Source organism: Dipteris shenzhenensis, chromosome 25 (genome assembly GCF_047967505.1).
Source record: "Dipteris shenzhenensis isolate YYH24624 ecotype China chromosome 25, Dip_SZ_1.0, whole genome shotgun sequence".
Classification (NCBI taxonomy): domain Eukaryota; kingdom Viridiplantae; phylum Streptophyta; class Polypodiopsida; order Gleicheniales; family Dipteridaceae; genus Dipteris; species Dipteris shenzhenensis.
In genome coordinates, this window is record NC_141620.1 from 3,123,743 (window position 1) to 3,134,270 (window position 10,528).

The 10,528-nt window shown below is 41.2% G+C and overlaps 1 protein-coding gene across 2 annotated transcripts; it reads right to left on the reverse strand.

The window, feature by feature from the left end:
• Positions 1-6,605: 6,605 nt before the first annotated feature.
• Positions 6,606-7,955, reverse strand: LOC147885313 (uncharacterized). Of its 2 annotated transcripts, XM_087396958.1 has the most exons (3): positions 7,863-7,955; positions 7,501-7,619; positions 6,606-7,362 (listed from the first exon to the last, which is right to left on the reverse strand). In XM_087396958.1, the coding sequence occupies exons 2-3, from the start codon at positions 7,615-7,617 to the stop codon at positions 6,916-6,918; spliced, it is 564 nt and encodes a 187-aa protein (XP_087253084.1). In that variant the 5' UTR covers positions 7,618-7,619; positions 7,863-7,955; the 3' UTR covers positions 6,606-6,915. The 2 variants fall into 2 exon arrangements, with proteins under 2 accessions (XP_087253084.1, XP_087253083.1); XM_087396957.1 differs by lacking the exon at positions 7,863-7,955 and having other exon boundaries at positions 7,501-7,724.
• Positions 7,956-10,528: the final 2,573 nt, after the last annotated feature.

Below are 10,528 nucleotides of genomic sequence, written 5' to 3' on the forward strand. Positions count from 1 at the left end.
CTCTTTCCTTGATTTAAGCTTCCTAGTTGTAGGCTCAGCCCCTCTTGCTCCTTTCTTGAAGGGGGTTGATTCCTCAATTCAGGCTCCTTTTCCTCTCAGCTAGGCTTGGACTTGGCCTTCTTCAATTTGAGCTCCTTGTCTTTTGCATTTTTTGCCCAAATGGCAAATTGAGCTGTAGCATCTCCTTTCTTGTCGTAGATAGTTGTAGCAAGTAGGCACATTTGATATGTCCATGACCTGGACAATGGCAAATGGCATTCTCTACATAGCGATCTTGCATGCACAAACACCCAAAAGAAAAAAACATGCACAAGGTGGTAGCACACAGGCCATCAAATCATGCAGTCATCTATGATGGGGGTATGGCAAACCATGCATTTCGGACCCTACTGCATAGCATGATAGGCATCCGATTTAACTATTGCGACCGTCAATACCATAGTCTTGGTTTGTACATGATGAAGTTGCTTCTTGATTCCTTCCTCCCTCATCTTAAGGCTGTGGATGTTCTCCTTCATCTCCACTCTTTGCTTGCTTTGTGCAACAACTTCATTTGAATCCCTCAGCATCTGTTGAAGCTGCTTAAATTGCTCAAACACATCAACATGGACCATTTCCAAGACTTATACTCTAGTTCGCAAATCTCTCCCAATGATGGACTGCTTTTCAAAATCGTTGAAAGCCATGGCAAGCTCTTGCACAACCCTATCATAATCTTGTTGCAGGGTCTTGTAGCTTACTCTTTGAACTTCCAATAGTGTTTTGAAAAAACAACCCCCATCGTGGCTGCTACAACTTCCTCCACTGAGGCTACTCTCTGCATCCTTCCTAACCTAGAGAGCTGCCTCATTGTCTTCTTTGCCCAACTGCTCTCTGTCTCATCCTTCCTAGCCTTAAATCTCTCTTGTAGTTCCTGCATCACCGCTCTAGTTTCTACATCCTCCCTTTTTAGCTCCTCCATCATTTGGTCTTTTTCAATGTTCAATGCGTTTTGCATGATGCAAAGCTATTAATTCTAGCTTCTTCAAGCCTATCTCGGACTCCTTGATGCGCTTCTCTACTTCTTCTCTTCTATGCCTTTCCATGTTCACCATTTTTGCAGCGGCCTCAAGTTGCTCTTGTGCCTGTAATTCCCTCGCTTGAGCCTCCTCTACCTTGGCTTCTACACCCTCCTTGAGAATTGTCTCAAGTTGTGCTACCTTTGCTTTATCGGTGGCTTTCTCTTATAGAATAGTCGCCTTCTAAGACATCTTCTTATAATATTGCTCAAAAATACCTTTGAGGGTAGATATCATCAGGTGCATTACAACTCCAGCAAACTGAGATGACAACTGGGATTTTCCATCCACGCAATTCTTCAATATGGTTATCACGCTCTTGGATATCACCTTTGAGAATACATCACTTCCTTTCAATTGCTCTACTACTGCATGAACCTACCAGAACTTCACGGTTCCTCTCGTATTAGGAAAGAAGTGCATTGTCTTCTTCAGCACATCCTAGAGGTCTGTTGGCAAGCTAGAAAGCTTCACTCCACCATCATTACTAATCTAAGCATTGGGGTATCATGTCTCTTCCAGTGATTCTCAAAGAAGTGTGCATGCAAATTGCCTCCAAGAATGCCTAGCACATTTTCAATCATGCCTTCAGTGATGGTAATCTTCTGACCTTGATAGACTATTTGTCCCTCCTTCATGTTCACCTCCTCTACCAACCTGGTGAAGTTGCTGGGAGCATCCAAACTGGGCTTTGGAAGAGCGAGTGAGGATCTCCAAGATGTCACAATTTCAAGATGAGAGGAGGAGAGGCTCTCACACTGTGCTCCAAAGGGGGAGGAAAGATTGTGTGAGGAGCTCTCGAATTGTGCAGGGTCCATTACGAGAGGGGATAGAAGTCGCATGAAGAGTGCAAGGGAGATAGAAATGGTCGAGAGGGATAGAAGATGAAACAGTGAAGGAAATGGAATAGTGGAGGCTTGAGTTTGCCATCGGAGTGCAAGGGAGAAAGAAACAGCTGAGAGGGATAGAAGACAAAACAATTAAGGCAACGGAATAGCAGAGGCTTCAGTTTGTAGCTCAACTACACTATCAACGTGAGAGCCACCGCAGTGGTTGGCCTGAATTTCGATTAATTCAAGGTGGTAGTACTACCTTGCATAGTAATGAGTGATTTGAGGTGGTGGCGTCTAAGATTACCAGTCACGTCTATGGTGGTGGCTAAGATTTCACCAGGCTAGCAATTAACACCGCAGTGGCCCACAATTATTCACCTTCCACTTACAACCACCAAGCTTGCATGCATGATTACTATGAGCGTAGTAAATTACCAATCACTAAGCTTGCATGCTCAATAGAGTACTAGAGTGCATGGTAATGAGTGATTAGAGGTGATTAGGCTTCATGATTTACTTTTGTTGTAATTACTGCTCGGTGGTGGTGGCTCTCATCAACCACATCTATGGCCACCGAGATGGCAATTAATTACCAGCCACTACAATGGCCCACAGTTATTCACCTACCAGTTACCACCATCAGGCTTGCATGCATGATTACTATGAGTGCAGTAAATTACCATTCACCAGGCTTGCGTGCTCAATAGAGTACTACAATGTATGGTAATGAGTGATTAGAGGTATTAGGCTTCATGATTTACTTTTGTGGTAATTACTACCTCGTGGTGGTGGCTCTCATTAGCCATGTCTGTTGTGGCTAAGATTCCACCAGACTAGTAATTAATACTAGCCACCGCAGTGGCCTACTCACCCACCACCAGAGATCTGCTTCATGACTACCAGCTCGTCTGGGGTGGCGCCTAAGATTCCATTGCAGTGGCCTGCAATTAATATGGATGGAACCTCGGGTTGCAACCACCACGGTGGCTAAAACTTCATAATATATAAGATCTGTGGCATTTGGCATTTTACTATGTTGCTCTCATCCACCCCTGCTCTCCTAATTTGCTCCACACGCTTTGCTACTTTGCTCCACACACTCTCCGCCAGCTCTTTTTTGCCCCTGCTCTACTTTGCTCCACGCTCCCTCCTCTGACTCTCGTCACTCATTTGCTCCCCTGCTCATCTGCTGCCACTCATCTTCACCATGCCTACTACCACCCCATCTCGATGCATTGTGATCCCAATGTTATCTACCTTCTCATATAAGGTGATTGTGTTGCACTCACTTGGAGTAGAAATGTTGGCACTAGTGGACACCCTTCGTTCCCATGGTCGATTCCCCCCATATTTGCATGTCACCACCTTAGATGACATGCTCACCTCTGGCCTCTTTATGGATGTACTATATGGGTTCCCCCTAGACGTCGACGAAGGCCTCTGGATTTTCATTGCAGAGTACACTCGACTTGTTGGGGGGGTCATAATCTGAGTCCTGGCAAATGTGCATGGTCTTCAACTTCTCCATTGTCTCCTCCATTGGCTCCCTAAAAAAACTTAATGCAACAAGCTGGGCTGATGCCAATACTAAGTTGTATAAATTTCCTTATGCTCAATGATGCTCACAACCACTCAGCAATGGCTGGATGTAATCTTTTGGCCTCTAAGGCTCTCAGTGATCTTTTGGCACATTGGATGTAATGTTTTGGTCTCTATGTCTCTCAGCACAATTGGTGAGTTTTTATTACATTTATGTAATCTCTTTTTGTTCAATTTGAGGCTCTTAGTATGCACAATTGTTAAATTTTATATTTGAATGGTTATGGTCGTTAGATGTAATCTTTTGGCCTTAAGGCTCTTAGCAATTGCTGAGTTTTTATAAACATAAGATTCTCTCTTCCAACTTTTGCTCAGTATAAGTTGTTATTATTAATTTTTATAACTTGTTATTGGATGTAGATGTACATTGTAATCTCTTTGGCTCAATTTTCACTCAATGAATTGTAGTTGATTATCTGGATAGCACCATTGGGCCTCCAGTCACCACGGTGGCACATAATACTTCTGCCCTTGTTTAATTTACTGCAACAAGGATTAAAATACTAGTAAAGTAGGACTACAATTTCCTTGGTTTAGGACCAAAATAGCGCTAAAATAGCTCCAATGACCCACTGTTGTGGTTGCATGGAGATACATCTAGAAAAATACAATTAAACTTTCAAAAAATGCAATAAACGATATGGCCCTTGAGGGGTCCCCTCTAGGGACAAGGGCCATATCAACTCTTTCCTGGATTAGCCATATACCAGCTAACAACTCCCACTACAAATGCAATGTTTAGACTAGTAGCTATCATAGCATACGCCATACCGTCAATGGCATTTTGCTTGGTTGCATAAGGAAATACATTTTCCTTGGTACACAAATATATAACTCCAAGAACCAGCACGGTGGCTGTCATAGATCTCCTTCTGTTTGCCAGCACGATGGTCGTGATAGGCCTCCTCCTGTAATACATAAAAATAGGTAACGGAGCTGTAACTCCAAGAACTAGCATGGTGGTCACTCCAAGACAACCTTGAATTCTGGGCAATGACAGGTTGCCAAGCTAGACTACACTAAGGCAATGTTCAGAATGATAGATTGTGTCTCATTGTTATGCCAAAAAACAACGTGATGGTCTCTCTAAGCCAACCTATAATCCACATGGGCGTGCTGCCTAGTGGCAGGTGGCAAAGCTGCGACAAAAGGCTACGTGATGATAGGTGGTCATACCAGAGATTACGATGTGGCGGTGTTCAGAATGATAAATTGTGTCTCATTATTACACCAAGAACCAACGCGATGGTCTCTCCAAGCCAACCTTGAATTTTTTGATTTGCATGGACGCGTTGCCTAGTGATAGGTAGCAAAGCTGCGGCAAAAGGCTGCGCGATGATAGGTGGTTAGGCCAGAGAACACGCTATGCGAAGCAGTGCAGAGATGCACGATGTAGTGCAGAGTTGCCGTTTGTCGAGCTCTGCGATGTTTAGAATAAATAGATTGCGTCTCATTATTACGCCAGTGCGGCATCATGACGTTAGGAAAATTTTCGACAAGAGCACGGGTCCATGCAAATTTCAAATTTTCACCCATGAGTGCGTCGCGTTGCAGCCCCAAAATGGCCCCAAAAATAGTTCCACGATTGGCTACACCCAAGCAAACGTTGGCCCGATTGTCCTCATACTTATGATGAATCATGAATGTTGAATTTGTTGGGTAGGATGGGGGAGGGGGAGGAGAGGAGACAACACAAGAGAAAGGGAGAGGGAGAGGAGAGGAGAGGAGAGGAAACAACACACAAGAGAAGATGCAAATGAAAGAGTCTTTCCACATTATATAAAAGGAACTGACAACGTATATTAAAGCCGTAGGGTGCACTAAGCATGACAATAGTACTAAATAATTTCTATCACTTTCGCATATGCACTTATCTAGTGTGATTTACATTTTTGACATTCCCTCTTAATTGCACTTGGTAAGATGAGGATGAACTTCTATCATTTCTTAATTTTAAGTGGAGTAAAAATTTGTTAAAATAACTTTTTGAGAAAATTTATGTTTTTAGAAATTTCAAATGATAAATTATGCTACAAATATGTTGTAAAATTGCAAAAGTATAAGCAACTTTATTTTCCCCTCTCAACTTGGAAATGGAGACAGACGAGCAACATATGCTTAGTCCATGTTCTTGGCAAAGTTAATCAAATAGGCTTGGATGAGATATGGCAACTAGAATGAATTTTCTTTGAAGTAGTTGCAATTTAGAGGGAGTATATATTTAAAGAGTGTGTGAAGTTTGCAAAGAGATGAAATGGCTATGCATCTTCAAGTGGTCTATTTTGAAATATTGTGCCATATAATGGTGTGTCACGAAAGAGAGACGGAGTTAGTTACAACTTACCACGTTAGAGTTAGAGTTAGGGTTAGAGTTACCCCATGTCCCCTAATAAGGTCCTCTCTAAGTCTTAGTCTAATGTAATTTACACCATGCTCAACAACGCCTCTTAAATTACACTGCATCTACTCTCCGTCTATTTTGAAATATTGTGCCATATAATGGTGTGTCACCAAAGAGGAGTAGTTAGTTATAGCTTACCCCTTGGGGTTACGGTTAGAGTTGCCCCATGTCCCCTTCTAAGGTCCTCTCTAAGTCTTAGTCTAATGTAATTTACACCATTCTCAACAACGGCTCTTAAATTACACTACATCTACTATAGGTCCTATTTGAAATGTTGTTCAAATAAGTCAATTGTCCATAGTGGAACACTACCATTGGCATCATTTGTAATGTTGTTCTTACAACCAACTCATATATAACATCGCCAAGATTCACATCTCACATGTCACATGCTCTTCATCCAACTCTTTTGTGTTCTCTTCCAAATACACGCACAACGATATACTACGACAATAAGTTTATATAACATCAGTCAAGATTCACACAACTCACATGTCACATGTTTTGGCTTAACTCTAAGACTCTCATGTTTTCTTCCCATTTCACTCTACAACCTCAAAGATACGAGAACGATTTCTACAGCGGATTTTAGAAATAAAGGTAAGAAATTGCACTTGATAAAAATTATGACCAAAGGTCTTCGTTCGTGCATGAGTTGAGGAAAACACTCCTTCCAACATAAGAATCATCATTACGTAGAAAAACGACCACAAACTAGAAACCAGGTTATATAACCGGTTGTGGAAGTATACTCATTTGTTGCCATCTAAAACTGAAATCGAAACAAGGGTGTAAATGCTTTGGTGCATCGATTATATAAACTTCGGTGCAAGAACGGGGAATACTGGCGTATCACTTCCAACTGATAGGTATATGTATATTAACTGGAAACCTCCCAAGATGTATATTCACAATTCATCTTCCTAAGCTACGTATGCGATTGAGCAGCAGATGCGGTTATGAAGATGTTGTGGAGATGACAACGAATAGAGAATCAGCTGAAGAACAGCAGCCAACTCTTAATTCAGTTGGAGGGAGGACTCTTGAGGCCGATCTTCTCGGCCACTCGCCCTGCATCTCTCTTGACTGCTTTCACAGCTTCCACCCCAACTTCCTTGAGCTCCTGTGTAGTCTCAGAAACTTTTTTCGGAACGTCCTTCAGCATGTCCGCCGATGTGTTCACTTCCTTCTTGGCCTGCTCCTTTATACCTCCCATCGCTGAATGCGTGGACTCCGATGCCTTCTGCGACGCCTCACCGGCCGTTTTCTCAGCTTGGCTCACAGTGCTGCTCGCCGCCTTATTCAGTTCTTGCCACTTTGCCGCTGCCTGCTCGCCCTCCTGCTCCTGCGGTTTCTCGGGTTTGTTACTGTTTCTTATCTCATCCTTTTTCTCATGGAAACTGGCAGCGCTGCCCCCTCCCTTGCTTAACATTTTCTCTGACTCGTGGTGCTCATGAGGAAAATTGTTCGACTACACACAAAAAAAAATCGTTGAGTCCTTCATCACTGCCGGCTACAAGAGCTCCCTAAGACTACTAAACATGATAATGAACCAACCACGCCATTTCTGAAGACAAGTATGAGAAAGCTAGATGTGGAGAAGCAATACCGGAAGAGCAGAAGTCGACAACATTCTGCAGTGGATTTGGGGCGTTGATATGCCAAGCTTATGTAGCACTACGGCGTTTTGACGCAAGTACCTCAGCAAAGCTGTGCCCTTCGTCATACCTGTAAAGGCAAAAGGATGCGGTGGGTTTACAGAATAGAGTTGCGAATCAGAGTACGTGTGTGTGTTGAAAAACAAGCGATTGAAAGAGAGCAAGAGGATGTGTGTGTGTGCAAGGTGGTGTGAATTTACCAAAAAAAAAAGTGTGTGCAAGCTGGACATGTGGCCGGGTTTGTGGCAGGCGTTGGAGGATCCAGATGTCCAACACATGAAACAAGAGAAGCCATGTGTAAGAACACTCAAACCTTGAGTCCTCTCGTCTTCTGTGTTTCCTTTACTGTCTTCTGTGTTTCCTTTACTATCGTATCACGTTGCTTTCATGTACTCTAGGCCCTTCACGTGTAAGGCTAGAGTCTACTTTCAATCCTTATTGAAAAAGTAGTCTCGTCCATGTCTATGTTTCCTTTAATAGTTTTATTATCATGTAAAGGAAACCTTACTTTCATGTAATTTGAGGCTCTTAGGTCCCCAATTGAAAGAATTCAAAAATGAATTAATTAGTGGAAAGGAAAATATAGGAGGGGAGTGGTGGGAAAGACATTAATGAGGAAGATCCTATAATCTTGAAGCCAATAAAAGAGACATACTCCCTCCCCTCTTATTTATACCCAATAAAAGAGACATACCCTTTCCCCTCTTATTTACACTCTACTTCCTTACAACATCTTCATGTAGCCTAGGCGAGTGGTATGACCCTTAGGTCTCATTTGCAAAATAGGTTGAAACTATCCCTTTGACCTTAGCTAATTGGGGTACTCCACCTACACCTAGGAGCATGACTGCGGAGGCACACTTTCTCCAGGACCTAGCCTATTGGGACATACATGAAATGTTTTCGCATCTCTTACTAGACTAAATGTAGTCAATACTGTCTTTGATTGCATTTGTCTAAGAGGAATAAACATGCATTGAAGTATATATGTTTATTCATTTCCAATTACTGATCTATTTAATGAACTCCATAGAATAGCAAAATGATCTCCCCAAAGGCCATTCTCTATTGTTGAAACGTTTACTCATGTATGTGAGACATTCATCACAACTCTGTGGAAATACTCCAAGGTACAAAGTTGTTGATACTCAGAATCAAATAAGAAAAGCAAAAAGAAAAAACCCATATAAAACATTATCATCTTCAGCACATGGTCAATCAATATCCCACATGAGCAAAATCCTTGCAAAAAAACTCCAAGGTATAAAGTTGGCATCTTGTGTCAAAAGAAAGAAAGAGAGAAAAAGAAAAGAAAAATCTATGGCATAACATTATCATCTTCAACACATTGTCAATCAATACACCATATGAGCAAATCCTTGCAGAAATACTCCAAGGTACAAAGTTGATAATATTTGTCAAATAAGAAAAGAAAAAGTAAAATTCATAGCAAAACATTATCATTTTTAACCATGGTCAATCAATATACTATATGGATCAATGTTTTTTTTCTAATGAGGCAAGTATAAAGTGGTATCTAATGTTAATTCAAATAAAACTCATGTGAAAAGGTATCATCTAGTATAGAAAAAGATGCAATCAAATAGTGAAATGATTAAATGATGCTTTCACATATATAATAAGAGATCATTAATGGTTGGACACTCATTGGATGTCTTATCTTTCTTTAGATTCATGAAAACATAATCAAATTTAGTTTTCTATTTTCAACACTTTTTTCTTTGAATATTACCATGTGCATTTGAACATGCTTTATAATTTTTCACTTTAAAATATATAAATTGATGATTAAAAAATCAAAGTCTAATCCATGCAAATGTGTGGTACATTTGTGTCCAATATCTCAAGACCATTGAGGTGAGAATTTAAATTATAAGCTAATCCTATGGAGGAGGAGTACGCCTCTATGGACTCACAAATGCTATGCACACTCTCTTCAAGAAGTTGGATCATCAAGGGGTCACTATTGATTGGATGGCACTACCTTTCAATTTTAAAACAAGCTTTAGTTATATTTTTTGAATTGTTTCACTCAACATTCTTAGGGCCCGAGTTACCAAAGTGAGGATGTAGGAAAGGGTGAAGGAGGAGATGAGACTGGATGTACAAGAGGCGATAGAGGAGATGAGACCGGAGATCAAGATGAGGAGGATATTAAGTAGATTTAGCTACCTTTACATGTGATCTACACTAAGAAACTAGATCAACTAGAGTTTCCACAATAGCAATGAAACTGGTCATGATTATGTACTCAAGATCAAGGATTACAACAATCAACTCGCGAGTCGTAGTAGTAGTAGGAGAGACCATGAATCCAATACAAATGGTTCAAGTCATCTTGAATGGACTAGGAGAGGGATACAAGATGATCTAGTCCAAAGTATTGCCATCCAACGGCAAATTCTGACACTAGAAGAACTATAATTGGTTTTACTTGGTAAAGAACTTAGGACTCAAGCCATTCACGCATGCAAAGGTCATTCCAATGATCAAGCACTCACCGCTTCATATAGAAGCAAAGGAAGAGGTAGAGGTAGATCCTTCCAGCAAAGTCATCATCATCAGCAACAAAATCAGCATCAAAGTCAAAATCAGCATCAGTATCATCCTCAACAACATCAACATCAGCAAAGAGGAAATCAGTCTAACTAAGGAAGATTCCAAGGATGAGGGAATGCATCCACCAACCTATCAAACACATTGATGTCAGAGAGCACTTCATCAGAGAAAGAGTGTTACTTGGTCACATCACACACTGCAGCATTGTGATAGCAAAGAGAATGTTGCAGACATCTTTACCAAACCACTTGGCAAAGAGCTTTTTGAGAAGCACCGACAAGCTCTTAGTTTGAAGTAGAGGAAGGACATTACCATTAAAGGGGTGTGAAGGAATGTAATGCACAATCCTTCTTCAATTCCCCAGAATCATCATCTTGAGGGAAGGCCTACTTCATGATG